This window comes from Epinephelus moara, chromosome 18 (genome assembly GCF_006386435.1).
Source record: "Epinephelus moara isolate mb chromosome 18, YSFRI_EMoa_1.0, whole genome shotgun sequence".
In the NCBI taxonomy this organism is placed as follows: Eukaryota; Metazoa; Chordata; class Actinopteri; order Perciformes; family Serranidae; genus Epinephelus; species Epinephelus moara.
In genome coordinates, this window is record NC_065523.1 from 6,774,135 (window position 1) to 6,794,813 (window position 20,679).

Below are 20,679 nucleotides of genomic sequence, written 5' to 3' on the forward strand. Positions count from 1 at the left end.
TAATTGAAGTAAAAGGTCTAAATGGTCCATCTGCTCACAGTCCCTGTGCTGGAGTGACGCGTGCGAAGTGCTGTGAGCGCGCGCGCTGGAGATGCTCTGCGTATCGCGTGATATAGGGCTAGAAGAGCAGCCGCGACGGTGGGTGGATTAATGTGTGGAGGTAAATGCGTTAAGTCATTTTCCCTCGAGGTCGGTATGGATTTCTTTACCTTAATTGACAGTAAAATACAAATAGACCTGATGCGCAGAGGTTAAATACCCTGACGGCGTTCATATCAGGCTCTCCGCGTGCACACAGATGTGTGAGCAGTGCTGCGTTGAATGCGGTAAAACCGGCTTCTCATTCGCGAGCTACGACGGAAACTTGAATTCATCTCAGTGAGTTAATGCGCATGCCGGTGTGACAGAGTATGTAACTCATACGGAGATTAATCTCACAGCGACATTCACCCATCCATTTATCCCTCCATCCTTCCCTCCATCCCAGAGGGAAGTTCCTCAGCTGAAAAAAAGCGGCCGTTCAGCTCTCCTCCGTTTAGCCATCACTGTTCCCATGATGATGTGAGGTAGCGGTCCGGTCCCTCTGGAAACAAGGACAAATCTCGCTCTCGTGTGGGTTCTGACTGTGTTATGCTCGGCTGGGAAATTAACAGTGGACCAGTAGAGCAAACCGGCTGCTGTTCTTTCACATGGGCGAAGACGAGGAGGGGGTCTGCGCCCAGATTCGCCACGGAGGAAACGAAGAAAACGGAGATAGCGGAACATCTCTGGACCCGGACAGAGAGAGGAAATATGCGGAGCTGTTCAAGCAGCTGGACTTGAATAACGATGGCAAGGTTGACATCAATGAACTACGGACCGGACTGGCAGCTCGAGGTTTACACCGGGGAGAGGCGGAGGAGGTGAGACACCGAGAGGCAGTGAAACATATGCTGACTACAGGTGCACACACACTTCAGCTCAAACACACAGGCTAAACCTCGAGGTTACGCTGTCCCATTCACAGCTGCTTTACCGGCATGCAGGACAGAGACGTACAGTGATGGAGTGGTAGCCTATACATAGCAAAACCTATGCCTGTAGGCCGATATGCAAACATAGAGGGAGCACATAACGTAGTTAGGCTACAACATGTAGCATGTAAACTCACTTCAAGTCAACCTATCCTCATTGCTAATAATGTATGAAGGATGATAAAGAGGGGAGGCGTCTGTGTTTCTTCCTCCATATGTGCAGCATTCATAATGCCTAATATTTTACCTCCCCAGTGGCGAAAGTTGTTCTGTGTGTGTTAGTGAACCACCTCTAGTTGTGTAGCCTACAGTAGGCTATAGGCTGGTTTATTGTCAACACAGTGCTTCAAGTTAGGAAGCTCTAAGTCGGCCTATCTTTTTAAAGCTGAAGGTTGCAGTCTGACCCGGATCAATCAATCAGTCAATCAATCAAATCTTTATTGTCATTTTGCTTGTAAAAACAAAACGAAAGGGCGTTTCTCCAGGATCTCACTTTTACAGTAGTTTGTTGGATTACAAAATTTTGTGTTGGAAATTATTATTTTTTAAATTAATATAAAACCCCTGCTCTGAACTATCTCTGCCATCTAATTAAGTGGCTTGTTGCCTGAAAACTCCAACAACAAGACAGCTATTTTCAAAGCAAATCTAGGTAGTCCACCTTAAGTACAAATCAAAAACAAAACAGCTCCTAAAAATAAAGCACTCCCTTTTGTTGTCAGATGCCTAGTAATAGTGTCATCACAAAAAGTGTTGGCCTTGTACATTTCTGTATAACATTACATTTGTAAGTTATGTAATGCATACATTAAAACTTTACATTTTAGCAATGCTGGTTATATTTAGACACAAGCAACACTTTTTGTGGATAGGAAAAGATTATGTTTTGGCTTAAAATACCTGCTTCTCCTGGCACTATCCCAGCTGGAGATGCAGCATGTTAGTAAAAAACAACTGTTTTTCATGCCACTGTTCCCAGTGGTAAAGCTGTAACAGGTTGCAAAAAACACCCATATTTTTAGGGACAGCCTAAAAATCTGCTGGAAAAACAGGTCGCTAAAAACGCCCATGTTTGGTACATAAAAAGCTGTATGTAAAACAGTGATGGATTGCTAAAAAAAATAAATAAATAAAACAAAACAAAAAAAACATGTTCAGTACCCAAAAAGCTGCTTGTAAGACAGTGACAGGTTGCTAAAAAAACACTCAAGTTTGTGTTTGGTGCCTAAAAATCCACTTGTAATGCTGTGACAGTTGGAAAAACAGCAAGGGGTCACCAAAAACATCCAGGCTATGTGATGTGCCTAAAAAACTACTGGATAAACAGTAACAGGTTGTTAAAAAAGACCCACATTTGGTGCCTAAACATTTGCTTGGAAAAACAGTGATGGGTCACTAAAAATACACCCACATTTGGTGCCTGAAAAGCTACAGTAAAACCAGTGACAGGTTGTTGAAAACACCCACATTTGGTGCTAAAAAAATATGCTTGAAAAGCAGTGATAGGTCATTAAAAAAAACACATTTAGTCACTAAAAAGGTGCTTGTAAAACAGCTACAGTTTGCCAAAAACACCCACATTTGGTGTCTACAAATTCGTTTGAAAAACAGTGATGGGTCAGGAAAACAACCAACCTATGTTTGGTTCCTAAAAAGCCACTTGTTAGACAGTGACAGGTTGCTAAAAAAAACACCCTGTAGCCTGATGCTAACAATTTCTTCTGGTGACTGGGATGGTGAACTCTAAATTTGAATTTCACATTAAGTCACTGAAAACGTAAAAAAAAAAACAAGTTTGAGTTGAGCCATTATGTAGAACATTTAGAGGGAAATTGTTTGGTTTCCATTTGTTTGGGGAATTCTGTCCAAAGTAAACTCCCCATGATGATAATGATCGCAAGAGAAAGATATTTTTTACATTTCAGGGTTTGTGCATGAACATTTATTTCATGCTATTTATAAAATGAATGCGTGATAAATATTTTCTGCAAAGAGAGGTGGATGAAGAGAAATCAGTCAGTTTGAAACTGTGATCAAGAAACTTTGGCACAGCAATATCTGCTTTCTTGTCATAAAGAATGTTCCTGTGTTTCTTGGCTAAAGCACATACTGTAGCGGAGGAAGCACAGAAGCTCCTCATTTTCCATTTTGAGAATTAGACCTGTTATCATGGCTACCAACTAGACCCTTCTCTCTTGCAGCACACCCCCTGAGTTGCAATGCTGTTCAATAAAGTATGAGAGCGCTGAGGGCAGTGTGTGGGGTTACACTCTTTGTTTTCTTCATTACAACCAAGGCAGCCACTACAGTGTCACCACAGGACTTTTGTACAGCAACTGAAGTCAAACAAAGTCGTTCTTTTCCAGTCTTTCAATTCTTGTTTCACACTTTCAAACCAAGATTTTCCAAAACATGACCTCAGGTTCTCCGTTTGTGTCCAGCCCAGTCACCTGAAGAAAATGTTTGAATTTCTGTTGGAATTTCTGCAAACAACAAGTATCATATCAACGTTTCTAAAGTGACGTAGTATGTGAGCTGACTTTGTCTTTGGGAGGTGGAGGGGATGGTGGATGGCATGACAATTAGGCAATATGCCTGAAAGCATGAAAAGATAGAGCAATAAAAATGAAACGGTGCATGATATTTCAAAGTTAAAAATTGCACCTTGGATCCCAATATGTATAATTTAGACTTATTGCTTAGTTTTGGCTCAATAAATCAAATAATAGACTCACCATCTAGTAATTTAGAAGTCTTATCTCATAATTTTTACTAGTATCTAATAGTTAAAAAACAATACAATTAACTTTTTCAGAATTTTCTCAAGTCAAAAGTGTGACCTCACAATTTTGATTTAGTAAATCTCACAATTTTGATATAAGCTCATAATTTTTCCTACATTTGAATACAGACCTGGTTAATGTGACGTGAGCCAGCATGAACAATACCAGGACCCTGAAACTGAAGCAGCTAAACAGAATCCATTTTATTAGTTTATATTAGAACAAGAACATTCCTTTATTAATATTCTTCTATAATTCATTTTTTATATATTTAATAAGAGACAAAATGTTTGCAATTTATATCAGTATATAGTGAGGTATTTGAAATGAGAACCCTTTTACAGACTACAGGAGGTAGCTGTGGTAGAAACCATTTTTCTGCCTTTAAATAGTAATAGGACCATCAGACAGTGCAGTCAAGTCCCCTGGGTGAGACTGTCATTTTCATGTCATGAATCAACCCCTTGCAGGTCAATCACTAATTTGTGTGGCCTGGTTTTGACACCATATAAAGACAACCTGTCCCAGTTTGCAGTGGAATTGAACCCTTTGTGGATGAATATTTTAACAGTGTCTGTGTAAAACAAACCTGCTTCAGTGCTGACCTTGGCTGACAACTGACTTGTCAGTCTGGCTTTATACCACTTAACTGTGATCTACTTGTTTTTGTCCTCAAGCCCAAAGCTGGCAGTTATTTAAATGGTTATAAAGATGGCTACATAACTCAAGTCTCATGAGCATAGACTTCTGCTGCAGGAATTTTACAATGTGTAACCTGGATATCACACTCCGGTTACACATAGCTCTGTTTATGTATGTATGTATGTATGTATGTAGTCAACTGGAAGTCCATTGTACATTGAAAAAAAATAACTTCTGTGGCAGATTTCAGACAGACCGTATGTACCGTGCCACAGGAAGTTAGCATAAAACACATATGTAATAGACTGATGAAACATATTTTTCTTTGTTAAAAGTTTGATGCCATGTGTATATTCCACAAGATTGGGCATCCAAAAACCCTCAGCTCTCTGCCATTTCTGTGGTGGTGTTTCTATCATCTGTAAAGAAATGCATTTCCTTGTGTTGAGCAAACACAAGGACACAAAACAAAACTGTGAAAATGAGACATTGCCATAACCCAAACTTGTAAGCCTTTGGTATAGGCTCTTATTGCGTTTTCACTCTACTTTACAGACTAAGATGTTTCATGTATGCCTTGTCAAAAAAGTGACAGTAAGGGCAACTGTGTCCTCTTTTTGTGCTGTTTGATAGGTGATTAAGGTAGGGGATAATGGGACAACCCATGATGGAAGAATTGGTGCTGATAATACTGATTTTCTTTCCATTATGTGACAATTTTTGTGTCACTATTTTTCTGGTTCTGGCACAGACAGATGACATCAACATTGTAAATCCCACTTAAAAAGCTCTCGCTTGGTTTGGTTGTTTGTCCAACTGAGGAAACAGCAGGGCACATATTTATCAGACTGCTCAAAGTGAAACTTTGGACTTCAGTGAAAGATAAAGTTTTCCATTCTTCACTTTAACTCTTACTCACAAACTTAAGAATAAAAGCTAATTATCAATCTTCTTGCAATTAAAATGAAAGAAAGCTCCCAAGGTGTGTGAAGTTTGTTAGGAGTGGAAATGACTGCAGTACAGAAACAGAAGTGCACTTACCTTTTGAGACATGTTTGGAGTGAATCATCATGACAAGTAACTCTGAATATAATCATTTAAGCCTATCATTTGCCTTTGATTTAAACAGTTGACAAGGCATTACATCATTTTTGCATTCATCAGTGGTGCAGACAAAGTATAAATTCTGCTTGCAATCACTTGCATCTTCATTGTCTGCACTTGTCACTGTGGCACTAAATTCTCCTTATTGTAGGGTTTCTCTGATGTACCTTGTCTACCAGCTGCAGAATCTTTCATTGGCTCTAGTTTCTTTTCCTTTTGGTTCCAGTTCAGCCAATTTCCACTTATTTAATCTCTATGGATACATCCAAACAATATGGATTGTGTATGTTTGATAATTTCACTTGTTAAATTCTACTGAAGATTTCAGAGATTCTAAAAAAATGTAAAATGTGGCACTGTGTCCTAACTGGATGTGAGCATCACACTATCGCGCCACATTGCGATACATCAGACATTCTCTGTCCACATTGGATCTGTTAAATATGGAACTCCGTTACGTTACGTTATGTAAATAAACCACACACCCAGCAGCTGTGGTCTTAGAGTAGATGATGGATGAGTACGTACTTCCTTTTTATTCATACTAACAACAATACTATTGTGAGTAATATATAGATATTGTAGTACTGTAGCTCCCATATTATATCATACCACCATCTCCAGTTTGTAAAACAAGCTGGCTTGCTAGCATCTCACGCAATTCTTACTTCCTGGTGATCTCCCTCCAGCCAGATGCCACCTAATTTGGGTTTTTGTAGTAAAATAAGTAAGTACCCTGTGGATATTCCTCATTGAAACCCCCTGAATCAGCCGTTCCTCGTCCATTGCGGTGCTTCCGGTGTGAGCAACAGAATTAAAAACAGAGAGACACAGTGTCAGGAACAAAGGAACAAATATTCTTGTCTCTGATTGGCTATTGTTCTGAACACACATGATCAATCATAAGCTGCTCTTTAATATTCTTTAATGTTCCTCCTTCACTGTCACTACATTACATGAGTAAGGCAATAATTTGTAAGTTTGATAAATACAGGCCCTGACCTATGCTGGCAGCACAGTCTGTTCTCATTTTTACTTCACCAAAAGCTGAGTCCCAATTAAACACCCAGTCCCTGTTAGTAGCCCAGTGTGGCTCCACATTTTGACAATTAAATGCCTGTCTCAATTAGACGCCTGGTCTGGTTGCGAGGCAGTTCAGTTTTTTTTAATAGAAGTTCTTTGGATATATGAAACCGGGTTGTTGGCAACCTCAAATTATGTGTCCATTCCTCGATTACCTTGTAGGTTATTCATATTCCTTTACTTTGTAACGGTCCTCATATCAAAAGAATCAAAAGCGTTATTTATAAAAATGACTCCAAGTTCTCACTATTGTTTTAACAGGATAAAGTGGTGTTGTGTCGGTATGCCAGGTGCCATAATCCTCAAGTGCTGTAACTCTCTGATGCGCTGTCTGTTGCAGCTAGATTGAGTACATGGTTCATGATTGATATATTATCTTAAGCCTAATTTTTATACATAATAAAAGTATAAGTATAAGTAATATTCACACTGATTTAAATAAACATTGTGTTTGTATTCCCTGATCTTAACTGAGCACCAGCTTTATGAGAAAGGAATTAAAGATCTGTCCCAAATATAGGCCTGTTGATTTCAGTGATTTAAGCAAATAATAGCCTGGGCTATAAATATAAGTTTTACAGTATTTTTTTAACCCTAACAAAGTAGTTTTGTTGCCTAATGGTGACCATATTTACAACATACACCATGTGCTACAATGTATTTAAGTTGTGCATCACCCTGCACTAAAAAATGCCCTGTGGGTCTCTATGAGACACTGAGGGGTTCTGACAAAGCATAGGTATTTGACAACCTTGGAATGAGAACAGGTTGTAGCAATTCAAGGTCTAACCAGGCTTTATTTAAGTAATCCTCCAAACAATATATAGTTTTCACAAGCTTCCTAAATGATCCATAAGCATTTTCTGATTTGTTAGCACCACTTTGAAAACAGGCGAAAGCAGATTTTCTCTGCTTCTCCTCACAGGAACATGCAAGTCTCTGGAGAGATGCTTGCAGGGTTTGCAGAAAATCTGAAACTGTGTGTATTAATGTTGTAAAGGGCTAATTATACATGAATACCCTGAAAAAATGAGAGCCAGCCAAACTTAATTCACTTCACAGAAGTGTCCTCATTCCTTAAGTCTAACATTTAACTGGGACTGTCGTTATAATAGGGGCTGCAGTTGAAAATTGGCCGAGATTGCTAAAATGTCTCTTAATGAGCAGTGTCCCTGTAACTTCAATCTGTATGAATATAATAATCACAATAATCACAAGTTTAGAAGTACAATAACATACACAGTTGCAAAATTAGCTGGGTATTTAGCTGAAAGCACTCTTTTGACATTTGAGGGCTCTTATGTTCAAAGGTGCTTAGTGGTTGACGAGTGTTCCCAGCAAACAAGACAGAGTACCTGAAGTAAAACTGAGCTCCAGCTACCAAAACCTAACCCATTATTCTTTGCTCTATGGCCAAGCCTTCCACCAGATTTCACTCAAGTTGTTAGGTCTCCTGGTAACAAATAGACAAACAGTTGACTGAAAACACAAGCTCCTTAAATACAGAACCATTTTTCAGCAGCAGTTGTCAGCCATCACTTTACAGCAGAGGAATGAAAGTGAATGAAAAGTGATATTTGCGCTCATCACATTATTATACATTGTTACATTGTGTATGCAGTTCTTGTCAGTTTGGTGTTAGGGAGCAGAGATGTAGACAGGAAATGAAGAGGAAGAGAGAGGGGAGCATGACATGCACCAGCCAGAGCCATACGGCATAATATGGCATCTAAAACACCAGGACTCTCCAGTAATTATAATTTCAAGTCTGAGTGCTCTTTTTTCATGGTGGCACAAATACAGTTGCAAAGCAGTTTTTTTTTATCAGGTGTCAGTTTAGCTCTTTGGTTCTCATTTTTACACAAAACTGCACTCTTACCACAACAGAATGTTTGTGACAGAAGCACCTCTCTGAGTGAGCTGTCACAACAATAATTTCCACTTAAATTCCTGAAAATTTCCAAGACCTTTTACATTAACTCAGAAGAACTATTTAAATTGGTACTAGTTTGTTAATTATTGGCTTAATTAAATCAAACCAAGTGCTAGTGCAGTGGTCATCAACCTTTACTATCAAAACAGCCATTTTTGTCTGGTTCATGATGATAGGCTACAGTTTGCATGGGCTCACCAAAATTGGACTAAACAATAGCGGATGAGGGTTGCCTGGTCTGATGAGTCTTGATTTCTGCTGTGACATTCTGATGGTAGGGTCAGAATTTGGCAGAAACAACATGAAAGCATGGATCCATCCTGCCTTGTATCAACAATTCAGGCTGGTGATGGTGGTGTAATGGTGTGGGGGATATTTTCTTGGCACACTTTGGGCCCCTTAGTACCAACTGAGCATCATTTAAACACCACAGCCTACCTGAGTAGTTCTGAAGGCAAAAGGGGGGTCCAACCCAGTACTAGCAAGGTGTATCTAATAAAGTGGCCGGTGAGTGTAGGTCTTAATCAGCAATTTTTTAGAATCATCTGTGTGGGAGACCCCTTAGTGAACTGAGATCCTTCAAGTTGAGCAGTCGGTTTTCTTCTCTCTCTTTCTTTTTTCTTTTTGCCAGTCAGTATGCAGTGTACTTCTGGGGACTTGACCCAGACCTAAGGTGAGACTGAGTGACTTAGAGGCAGCTGCCCAGCTGCTTTCTGCTTAGAAGTGGTGAATTTACCACTCACTTAGTCTCTGAGTCTTTGACTGACATAATTCTGAGTTGGGTACACCCTTAGTTTGACCACAAGGTCTCTCTGCAGTGGCCACCTATCACTGCCAGCTTTACCTAAAGGTTGGCTGGCTGCATTTGGCTGTGAGGTGGGAACAGCATTGGTATTGGTTAATTTCTAAAGCTTTGACACAGATGCCTCCACCGTATAGTTCATCCCTTTTAACTCTGACCTCACATAATCCTGGTACTCGCTCACAGAGTAGGTTTTTGCTTCACATTCCCTTAATCAGAACTGAACTTGGAAGAATGTCATTCCCCTAAAGTGCACCTCATACGTGGAATAATCTGCAAAGGACCTTAAACTTGCACACTCTGCCACCCTTGTGGCTATTTAAATGCCTTATTTCAGATCTTCCTTGCTCTAATTGAGTGTAAATGCTTTTAACTATATATGCACACCATAACATGTTTATCATCTTGTATTTCTACCTTTAGAAATATATTGCTATTGTTATTTCTTGTTTTGTATGATTCTGTTTTAATTGGTAGGCATGATGGTTCTTTGTTTGCTTATTGATTGTTTTTAATATCTTTTGTTCATGCTCAGCATCATTGAAAATGAGGGTCTCCTTCAATTGATATCCCGAGTCTTAAATAAAGATTTTAATGAATTAAAAAATGATTTGGTATTTTGATTAGCCACCATGATTGAGGTTGAGCAAAATTTTAGAGGAAGAGGTGCCTGGCCATAGACGTCTGACGTACATTTTAGTTGACAAGATGATAAAACATTTTTTATTTGAGGTATAGCTACCACTACAATACTGAGTGGAATGAATGTGGAAAGAAAGAACATGAAAAAACAACAACAAATGTGTGTTAAAATTAGCAGGAGGAGAGCTAGTTTTCGTTACCTGTAAGCAGCCGGTGGGCAAAGGTAAATTATAATGTTCAATCAATCAATTTTATTTATGAAGCCCAATATCACAAGAAACAATTTGCCTCAGAGGGCTTTATAGCATACAACATCCCTCTGTCCTTTGGACCCTCACAGCGGATAAGGAAAAACTCCCCAAAAAAAACCTTTAATGGGTTTTTTTTGTTCTCATGAGGTGTTCAATGTAAATGTAGCTGTCAGTGAGAAACTTGAATAAATGTCTCCGCAAGATCCTAAGGATACGCTGGGAAGATAGGCGAACTAACATCAGTGTCCTGGAGGAGGGAAGATAGGCGAACTAACATCAGTGTCCTGGAGGAAGCTAACATCGCCAGCATCACCACAACCATCATTCGGCACCAGCTACGATGGACAGGCCATGTCGTTCGCATGCCCAGTAACCGCCTTCCAAAACAAATGCTGTATGGCCAACTGAAGGAAGGACAGCGCACCCAAGGGGGACAGAAGAAGCGGTACAAAGACGGCATCAAAATCCATCTCAAAAAGTGCCACATCAGCCTGAACACTTGGGAGGAGGCAGCCCTCAAGAGAGATTTGTGGAGCAGGATGGTCCATGAGGGTGCGGCACATTTAGAAAAGGACCTCCACCGTGCCGCAGAAACAAAGAGGCAACAGAGGAAGGAGAGATCCACCACCAAAATTGCTCCACAAACCCAAACTACAACGACCAAGACAACCACTCACATATGCCACCATTGCAATAGAAACTGTGGATCAAGGATCGGCCTCTACAGCCACCTGAGGACCCACAGATGACCAGACCCATCAACAGGAGGACAATCATACTCGTTTCGAGTGATCGCCGATGATGATGATGAATCAAGTTAATTAGTTTTTTATCATTAATTTATATGATTATGTAACACATACAGGCACGCGGGGGCCACACACATCACTGAGTTACTTTATGAGTTGCCGTGATAAAATTCATACAAGTTGGATCAGCCTGTGATTTAAATTTTTTACTTTGACTTTCGGTGTGATTTTGAATCCAGCCCTCAGTGGGTTGATGATTTTGGTTTCCGCTGGCAGTTGTTACGTCATTTTGTTCTCAACAAATTACACAGTGTACATCAGTAAAGGTTTTCAACTTGAGTAATTCATTCATCAAGATCTGATGTGTGATTTAAGTGTTCCCTTAGTTGTTTTGAGCAGTGCATGTTCCTGAAAACATCTGAGGCAAGAAATAGGCAATGCACTAACAGAATCCTGATTCATATTTGACCACAATTCATGAGCAGTGATTGACAGCTGTGTTAGAGACTCCTTGGCTCTGATTTTTTCTTTTCTGTGAGCTTTGGTTATTCTAGCAAATGCCATTAGAAGCACAAGAACTGGGAGGAGCAACCTGCTTTTTGAAGACTATCTGTCTCATGTGCTTCTGTGTGGATACAGTCACAGTTTCAGCAAATATGAAAAAAAGTTGTTTCTTATAAAAGTTACCAACTGCATCTTCAAAGCATAGAAAAATAACAGCATATTAGTGTGTTTTCCAACCCTCTGTGCACAAGAACTAGTCTTGTATTCTTTCTCTCTCTCTTTCTCTCTCTCTCTCTGTGGCCTAATCAAGAGAGGAAAAATTATGTTTGCAGCCAGGTAAGATGTTGTTTACTGCTCGACTTTCACTGGGAGCACAGTGACTTGTTCTTTCCTCCTCTCTTCTTACTTGTGTGTATTTTGCACTCTCTGTACACTCCCTGACCCCTACACTTCCCTGGTGTCTATACCATCACCTGTTCACCTCTACCCACACCATCTCCACCTGCCTCCATCCTATTGTTACTTGTCTGTACTCCCTGCTGAATGGCTGACTGTCTCCCTTTGCCCCCACAGATAGTCCTTGAGAGCGACATCAACCATGATGGCCTGCTGGACTTCCAGGAGTTCTCCCAGTACCTGTGGGCTCATGAGAAGAGGCTGTGGAACATATTCCACAGTCTTGACCGCAACAATGATGGTGTGGGCACGCTAAACCCCCACAAACACACATTAGTGCACACACACACACACACACACACACACACACACGCACACACACGTGCACACACACACACACACACACACACGTTGTTAGCCACTTAGAATAACAATTTGAGCCTGTCACTGATAAAAATAAACTTTAAGTGGATGTAAACTTTTGAACGATTGCCCTCAGAGATTACACTGCAGCCTGTTTCATTGCTACTGGCTGCAGTGGTCTCGCTCAAATCTGGGCCAATGTCAAAACTTTTTGTTTTAATTTGTCACTTAGACACAAAAATGGGAAAATAGGGTACGGGTTGGAAAACGTTGAAGTTTCCCTTTAAGTTCTCTGCCACTTCCTGCTACTTGTTTTCCTGTGATCCACATAGCGTAAAATACATGTAATATTATCAACTGAACAAACATGTTAACACTTTCTGTTCTGTCTTGTAGGTCGAATTGATGTTGGGGAGATCCAGCACTCACTGCACAAGCTTGGTGTGGAGGTTACCACGGAGCAAGCCTCCAGGATACTGCAGAGGTACAGTCTGTGTGTGTGTGTGTGTGTGTGTGTGAGAGAGAGAGAGAGAGAGAGAGTAAGAGAGAGAGAGCAATCAAAGACAGAAATATGTCTGCAACAGGGAAATTGTTTGAAAAGTCATCTGATGTAAAGACATTATTGGTGAAAACACCTCTGGTGCACGGTGTCTGTTAGAAGCATCCAAAAAACATACATTTGTAAACCTTTTCCTGTCAGTGTCAGACATACAGCGGGATAGACAAAAATGACTTTAACATAAAGTTAACAAGTCAGGACAGTGCAAATATCACAGATGCAATTTATTAATTTTTAGTGTAATGTACAGAACATGTAGAGCATAGGTAAATGTGAGGAGTCATTTGTCAAAGGCAGTGTGAAGAAGATAAGGTGGAGTAAAAGAGCCTCATAGCCTGAGAGAAAAAGCTGCTCTCTAGTCTACACCAAATATTGTGACCATCTGGCCAGCAGTCATCTAGATATCTTGCTTTTGATGACAGTTGAACAGCTGACCGACCAACAAACCTTCAGAATAATGTTTTTTAGCCTTAAAGAACCTGGTATTCAGATTACACTGATGGTTTCACAGCTTTCTATGTATACTTGTGTGTAAAAAAAAAAAAGGATTTACAGTGAGTCCCATTATGAGCGAGGTCGAACAGGTAGCGCCAAAAGCAGAAAAATCTATATGTGGCGGAGATAATTTATTCGTGGCGCACCGCCACAGATAAATGAATGTATGGGAACCACTGAGTAAGTAGAAGATGAATTGATCTCCAAAAGGCATAAAGTTAAAGATGAAACAAGCGTTTCAACACTTTAGGCAAGATTACTGTATTATTGTTGTTTTGTACAATTTTAAAATGAAAAAAAGGAAAGGAGCACCATGCAAAAGTTTGGGCACCCCAAGACATGTGAGCTCTCAGACAACTTTTACCAGGGTCTCAGACCATAATTAGCTTGTTAGGGCTATGGCCTGTTCAAAATCATCATTAGGAATGGCCAGGTGATGCAAATTTCAAAGTTTTCTAAATATTCTTACTCCTAAAATCAGCAGCCATGGGCTCCTCTAAACAGCTGCCTAGCACTCTAAACTAAAATAATTGATGCCCACAAAGCAGGAGAAGACTATAAGGAGATAGCAAAGTGTTTTCAGGTAGCTGTTTCCTCAGTTCGTAAAGTAATTAAGAAATGGCACTTAAAAGGGACTGTGGAGGTCATGTTGAGGTCTGGAAGACAAAGAAAACTTTCTGAGAGAGCTGCTCATAGGATTGCTAGAAAGGCAAATCAAATCAAAACCCCTGTTTGACTGCAAAAGATCTGCAGGAAGGTTACAGAAGGTTACAAAAAGTATTAAGAAGCTGTGATACACGTCAAATGGGGCGCTATACTGACATGAGATGAGTCATTGACGATCTGGCTTGACGTAGAGTAGCCTGTTCATAAATAGTCTGCAGAGAATTGTGCTCTTTGACACCAATGATTTGTATGGATCAACCAAACACTTTGATTTTTAACTGCTCAGAGAGGTTACCGAACCGAGCAGTGATACTGTACCTGACTAGGCTGCCTGCAAAAAAATTAACATACAGTTTTTTATCAACACCATGAACTCTCAGACAACGTAAGAAATGCAACCCTTGTTGTAATCTGTTACAGAGACCATCAGCATGTGTGTTGCAGGTTAGGGAGTTGTCGAAGACATCAAGATATTTATATTATGGTGGAACGGGTGTAGTCAGAACCAAATAGCAGCACCAAATAAAGGCAGGACAGTTTATAATGAACTTTAATAAACTGCTTGTCAATCACAGAATGAGCAGGCAGATAAACAACAGTGAGAGTCAGTTTCCTGGTTAGGGGCCTTTCAGGACACAGGTTCAGTCCAGTACTTTTGGCGAAGCAGACAGGCAGCGACGTCAGATGAGCAGAGGTTCTAATACCAGGTGACCACACAAGGGAAGCCAACACGCCTGTGAGGATCCGGCTGTAGGTAGGTTGGAATTGGCAAGGAGTCGAGGAATCAGCGGTGATGATGAGTGGATTCTGCACACATAAACCCCCATTGGGAGCCTAAAGGAGGTTTATTCTGAGCTGTAGAGCCATTTTTGACATTCCCATAACATCTCTGCAGAATATTTTTGCCTCTAGTATTACAGTCCACATATCGATTGAATCCAGGTAATGCAGCCTCAAGTTTTACAATGGTTAAAATCACCTAAAATAAAATGAGGTGTTTCAGGAGTGCATTTTAACTCTGTCTGTGAACACTGTCTGCTATAGTAGTAGCTACATTTGCAGGGTTTCCACTGGGCAGGATATAAACAGTGCATAATAAAATGGAAGCTAAATACGTCTGAGACTTAAAGTTCAATGTTGGGATTGCAGACTAACTCCCTTGTGGTGTATTGTGAGCACCACGTTTGGTTGACATAAATGCAGGTACCACCGCCTTTGCTCTTGCCTGAGTTATTTTTCCTATCAGTGCCCACCAGAGAAAAGCCATCCAGGGCAACGAGCGAGTTAGTCTTATCCTCCTGTAACCATGTCTCGGTGAACACAAGCAGGCATGAGTCCGGGTACTTGTGTCAAACTGTGGTGTTGACTCTGAGCTCCTCCACTTTACGCTTCACAGAGCAGACATTTCAGAGAAGCACTAACGGCAGAGGTGGTCTGTCTGTCAGATTCAGGGCCAGCAGTTCCCTCAGTAGCTGGGGGGCAGTTGTGTGGCTGAGGCGGAGAAGCAGGAGTTGGTCTCTGATGTAGTGCAGGAGTGCTGCCGGCAAGGTGTCCCAGACCACTGGTGTGGAGTGGCATGTTGCAAGCCAGACAGTTAAGTTCAAAAGCAGTCCTCTCAGTAAGAACAGCATCGTGTTGCATTAGTTGAGTACCGTGTTGTGGTAAAACACCATATTAGTAGAGAGTAAAAGTTAAAAGATGACCCACATGAACAAAGACACTAAAAAAAAAAAACAGAAACACTGAGGCAGCAGCATGAGACAGCCTGGGTCGCTGCAAAGCAGTGTCACCAGAAATTTTTAAGGATCTGTTATCTGTTGACACTGTACTGTATGAGTTCTAATGTTCCGATGTAACTCTCTCCTAGCATGGACAGGGATGGCACTATGACCATTAACTGGAATGAATGGCGTGATCATTTCCTGTTCAACCCTTTTCACAACATGGAGGAGATCGTCCACCACTGGAAACACTCCCATGTGAGTCACCAGGTTCCAGTGATAGTCATGTTCCAGTTGATAATAATGACAGTATCTGAATTCTTTACACCTTTAGATGTAAACTGGCTGGACTTGAGTCACATGACTTGGACTCAAGTCAGACTCAAGTTCCAAATTAGTTGACTTCAGACACAGCTTGACAAAACCAAAAAAGACTTGCTACTTGACTTGAACTTTATTACCAATGATCCGTGATTTAACTTGTACTTGAAACTTTTGACTTGAAAATACTTGATACCTTCCCCCAAAGTCAAAGACACTTAATTTCCCAGATCCACTTTGTTTGAGACGTAACAACTTCCAGCAAACTTGTTTTAACAAAAAATAAATCAAATTTACAAAAATCATTCATGAGTTTTGAAAATGTAATATATTTTTCATATGTCATTAAAAAGGCATTACATTTAGTGAAAAACACATTATGACTTGTTTGAAGCTTAAAGTTTAGGACTTGGGACTTAAAATACAAAAAAACCCATACTTTAAAAAGAATTTATCAGTTTTGTAAGTTTAGTATATTACTGCTTTGTTGTAAAAATGGGATTACATTTAGAGAAGAGCAAAATATGTAATACTTGTTAAGGACTCGAAACTCAGTGTTTAGGACATGGGACTTGACTTGAGACTCGTCAATTTGGACTTAGGACTTGACTCAGGACTTGCCTGTCTTGACTTGGGAGTTAAAATGGGACTTGCCTGTCTTGACTTGGGACTTGAATCTGGATTTGCCTGTCTTAAATTAGGACTTAACTTGGGACCTGATTTGAAACATGCCTGTCTTGAGTTAGGACTTGAGGGCAAAGATTTGAGACTTACTTGTGACTTGCAAAATGAGACCCACCTCTGGTTAGTGATGTGGTAAATCTGGTAAATGGGAGTGAAGAAGATGATGCAAAACTGTATAATGTATTGTTTTTATTTAAAACAATTTGTATCTATTTCACAATAAGGAGGATTCAAGATACCCCTCACTGAAAATAAATATAAGATAACGATTAATTCAGATTAATTTCTAATGTTACAGATGTTTGACATTGGGGAACATCTGACGGTGCCAGATGAGTTCTCAGAGCGCGAGCGGCGGTCAGGCCTGGTATGGAGACAGCTGGTTGCTGGAGCGATGGCAGGGGCCGTGTCCCGGACAGGAACTGCTCCTCTGGACCGACTGAAAGTCTTCCTGCAGGTGGGTCATTTGACTTCCACTCCCACTGATACACAAAGTTAAAAATCAGTGATGGAGGAACTTTTTAAGCATTTTTAATGTAAACTATATGGGTACATTGTGTATAATAGTGCCTCAGTAAATGAGTATCAGAGTACAGCATCCTTACACTCACACAGTGAAACTGCAACATTAGCAACTGCTTGTCATCCACATTCCCTGTTGTTTTTTACCGTAAGCCAAATCCGCAGCAGTCTCTTCCTCTGCAAAAGCAGACCAGGTGGTTAAAATGAGTAAAAACACTAAAAGAGCAGTTTCACATTACATAACAGTGTTTCTCCAATGCTGTTTGGCATGTTGAGGACAGTGTTAGTCCAGCACCTGCTACTATGTGCGTCTTTTTTTTCCGATAACTTAAGATCCAGACATTCAAAGGGTTTTTACTGTGAGCCAAATTCTTTGGAAAGGTCTCTTCCTCTCCAAAACAAATGGACCCAGTGATTTAAACTGGTAAAAACACAGAATAAAGCAGTTTCACGATAAAAAAAAGTGTTTTTCTGAAACACTCGTCGTGGAGGGTCTACTTACTATGATAGCTGAAGTAAAAACACAATAAAGTAAATGGCCATATCCAGAGCCAGTGTTTGCTTTGTCTGTTCTGGGCTACTGTAGAAACATGGCGGTGCAACATGCCGATCTCCGTAGACAAGGACCCGTTCCCTATGTACACTGGCATGAAAAAGTTTGGGCACCCCTGGTCAAAATGTCTTTTACTGTAAATAGTTAAGTGAGTAGAAGATGAACTGAACTCCAAAAGGCTGGAAGTTAAAGATGAAACATGCTTTTCAGCATTTTAGGCAAGATTAGTGTGTTATTTTTGATTTGTACAGTTTTAGAGTGGAACAAAAAAGGAAAGGAGCACCATGCAAAAGTTTGGGCACCCCAAGACATTTGAGCTCTCAGACAACTTTTACCAGGGTCTCAGACCATAATTAGCTTGTTAGGACTACGGCTTGTTCACAATCATCGTAGGAAAGGTCAGGTGATGGAAATTTCGGAGTTTTATAAATATTCCTGAAACCTTGTTTCATCAATCAGCAGCCATAGGCTCCTCTAAACAGCTGCCTAGCACTCTGAAAACTAAAATAACTGATGCCCACAAAGCAGGAGAAGACTATAAGAAGATAGCAACGTGTTTTCAGGTAGCCGTTTCCTCAGTTCGAAGAAATGGCAGTTAACAGGAACTGTGAAGGTCAAGTTGAGGTCTGGAAGACCGAGAAAACTTTCTGAGAGAACTGCTCATAGGATTGCTAGAAAGGCAAATCAAAACCTCTGTTTGACTGCAAAAGACCTGCAGGAAGATTTATCAGACTCTGGAGTGGTGTTGCACTGTTTCACTGTGCAGTGAAACCTGCACAAATATGACCTTCATGGAAGAGTCATCAGAAGTAAACCTTTCCTGTGTCCTCACCACAAAATTCAGCATCAGAAGTTTGAAAAGGAACATTTAAACAGGCCTGATGTTTTTTGGAAACAAGTCCTGTGGACTAATGAAGATAAAGTAGACATTTCTGGATGCAATGAGCAAAGGCATGTTTGAAGAAAAAGGGTGCAGAATTTCATGAAAAGAACACCTGTCCAACTATTAAACACGGGGGTGGATCGATCATGCTTTGGGCTTGTGCTGCAGCCAGTGGCACAGGGAACATTTCACAGGTAGAGGACAGAATGGATTCAGTTAAATTCCAGCAAATTCTGGAAGCAAACATCAAATCATCTGTTAATCAGCTTAAGATGAAGAGTGGATGGCTTCTATAACAGGACAATGATCCTAAACACACCTTGAAATCCACAATGGACTACCTCAAGAGGAGCAAGCTAAAGGTTTTGCCATGGCCCTCACAGTCCCCTGACCTAAACATTATTAAAAATCTGTAGACCTCAAAAGAGCAGTGCATGCAAGACAGCCCAAGAATCTCACAGAGCTAGAAGCCTTTTGCTGCAAGACAGCCCAAGAATCTCACAGAGCTAGAAGCCTTTTGCAGGAAGAATGGGTGAAAGTCCCCCAAACAAGAATTGAAAGACTCTTAGCTGCTTACAATCAGTGTTTAGAAACTGTGATGTCAAATGGGGCGCTACTGCATACTGACCATGCAGGGTACTCCAAGTTTTGCTTCAGGCCCTTTTCCTTTTTTGTAACTTGTAAATTTTGAAACTGTAAAAGATTGAAATGAAAAAGTATATTGAAGAAATGTGTCATGACCTTCTAGAAATCAGGTCATCTTTTACTTGCTTAGCTATACACAATAAATGGAATTTTGACCAGGGGTGCCCAAACTTTTGCATGCCACTGTAGATATAAACAGCTCATTCTAAGGTAACAAAAACACAATGAGTCGCATTTTCAGGTGATTATACACTAAAGAAAGCATACATATTATGTTGTTTTCCATTTCTGCCAATGTATCCCCTTAAATTCTACACATCGGGCCTTTAAGTGACCAAACTTGGACACTGACTGACTACCACTATCAGAAAATGCTCTTTTACATGTCCTTCATTTATTTTAAATTCCTGTGGAAAGCTGAGAAACAGCTAGCCAGTTGTCAGATGTCAGTTGTTATCTTTTAGAGGCTGAACTTAACTCTATCCCTCAAATGCTGCACTGACATTCACGTACACTCACTTGCAGAAATAAAACAAAGCACTTGGTGGGTAGTTCAGGTGGGTGGTTGGAGCATTAGCAGCTAAAACACGAGGCAAGCCTGGCTCTTTGCCTGTGTTGAAAGCTTGAAATGTCAGCAGCCATTTAAGTAACTAAGGAATGACTGGCATCGATCAGCAACATTCTGAAACCTCCTTCTGATTTATTATGGTCATTTCCTGCAAGGAGCCAGTGAAATATTACTAAGTGATTACTGATTAAAGGTTAAATCCAGATATCCCATAATAAACAATATGACAATAATTGTATAATTAATATACAATGTGTCCTTATGGTAGCATTATTTTACTGTAAGTGTAGTTTAAACAACCTGGTCTCACATAAATAAGTGAAATGACCACAACCTGTTAACTCTGCATCACATGAAGAAATTACCTGCCAGCTCCACAGAGACAGTGCTAATGCAATCCTTTGTCATGGTCAGTGTATGAATTCACTAGTTCAACGATGTCATGCAATGGACAGTGGTTCATGTCATGACCACACAGGTAGTATAAGGAGCCAGTAACTCTGCATATAGAAAATGTTGGGTAATGGATGGATCAAGAAATACCAAACATTCACTGAGGAGACCACAGTTTATATCTTGTAAACTGTAAACCTTACAGTCAACATGGACTTCTTTGAACAACCTACTGTAATTTCAACACAGTACTGGTCACCACCATGTAATAGGGTCAGAGGTCAATCAGTCAATCAATTTTATTTATAAAGCCCAATATCACAAATCACAATTTGCCTCACAGGGCTTTACAGCATATGACATCCCTCTGTCCTTATGACCCTCGCAGCGGATAAGGAAAAACT

The 20,679-nt window shown here is 40.3% G+C and overlaps 1 protein-coding gene across 1 annotated transcript in view; it reads left to right on the forward strand.

The window, feature by feature from the left end:
• The first annotated feature begins 143 nt into the window (after nucleotides 1-143).
• Nucleotides 144-20,679, forward strand: part of slc25a23b (solute carrier family 25 member 23b) — a 27,424-nt gene continuing 6,888 nt past the window's right edge. The window contains exons 1-5 of the mRNA XM_050068718.1: nucleotides 144-902; nucleotides 12,080-12,203; nucleotides 12,662-12,749; nucleotides 15,853-15,964; nucleotides 17,010-17,168. Coding sequence (XP_049924675.1) covers nucleotides 690-902; nucleotides 12,080-12,203; nucleotides 12,662-12,749; nucleotides 15,853-15,964; nucleotides 17,010-17,168 — 696 coding nt within the window. The 5' untranslated portion in view covers nucleotides 144-689. The remainder of the gene's footprint in view (nucleotides 903-12,079; nucleotides 12,204-12,661; nucleotides 12,750-15,852; nucleotides 15,965-17,009; nucleotides 17,169-20,679) is intronic.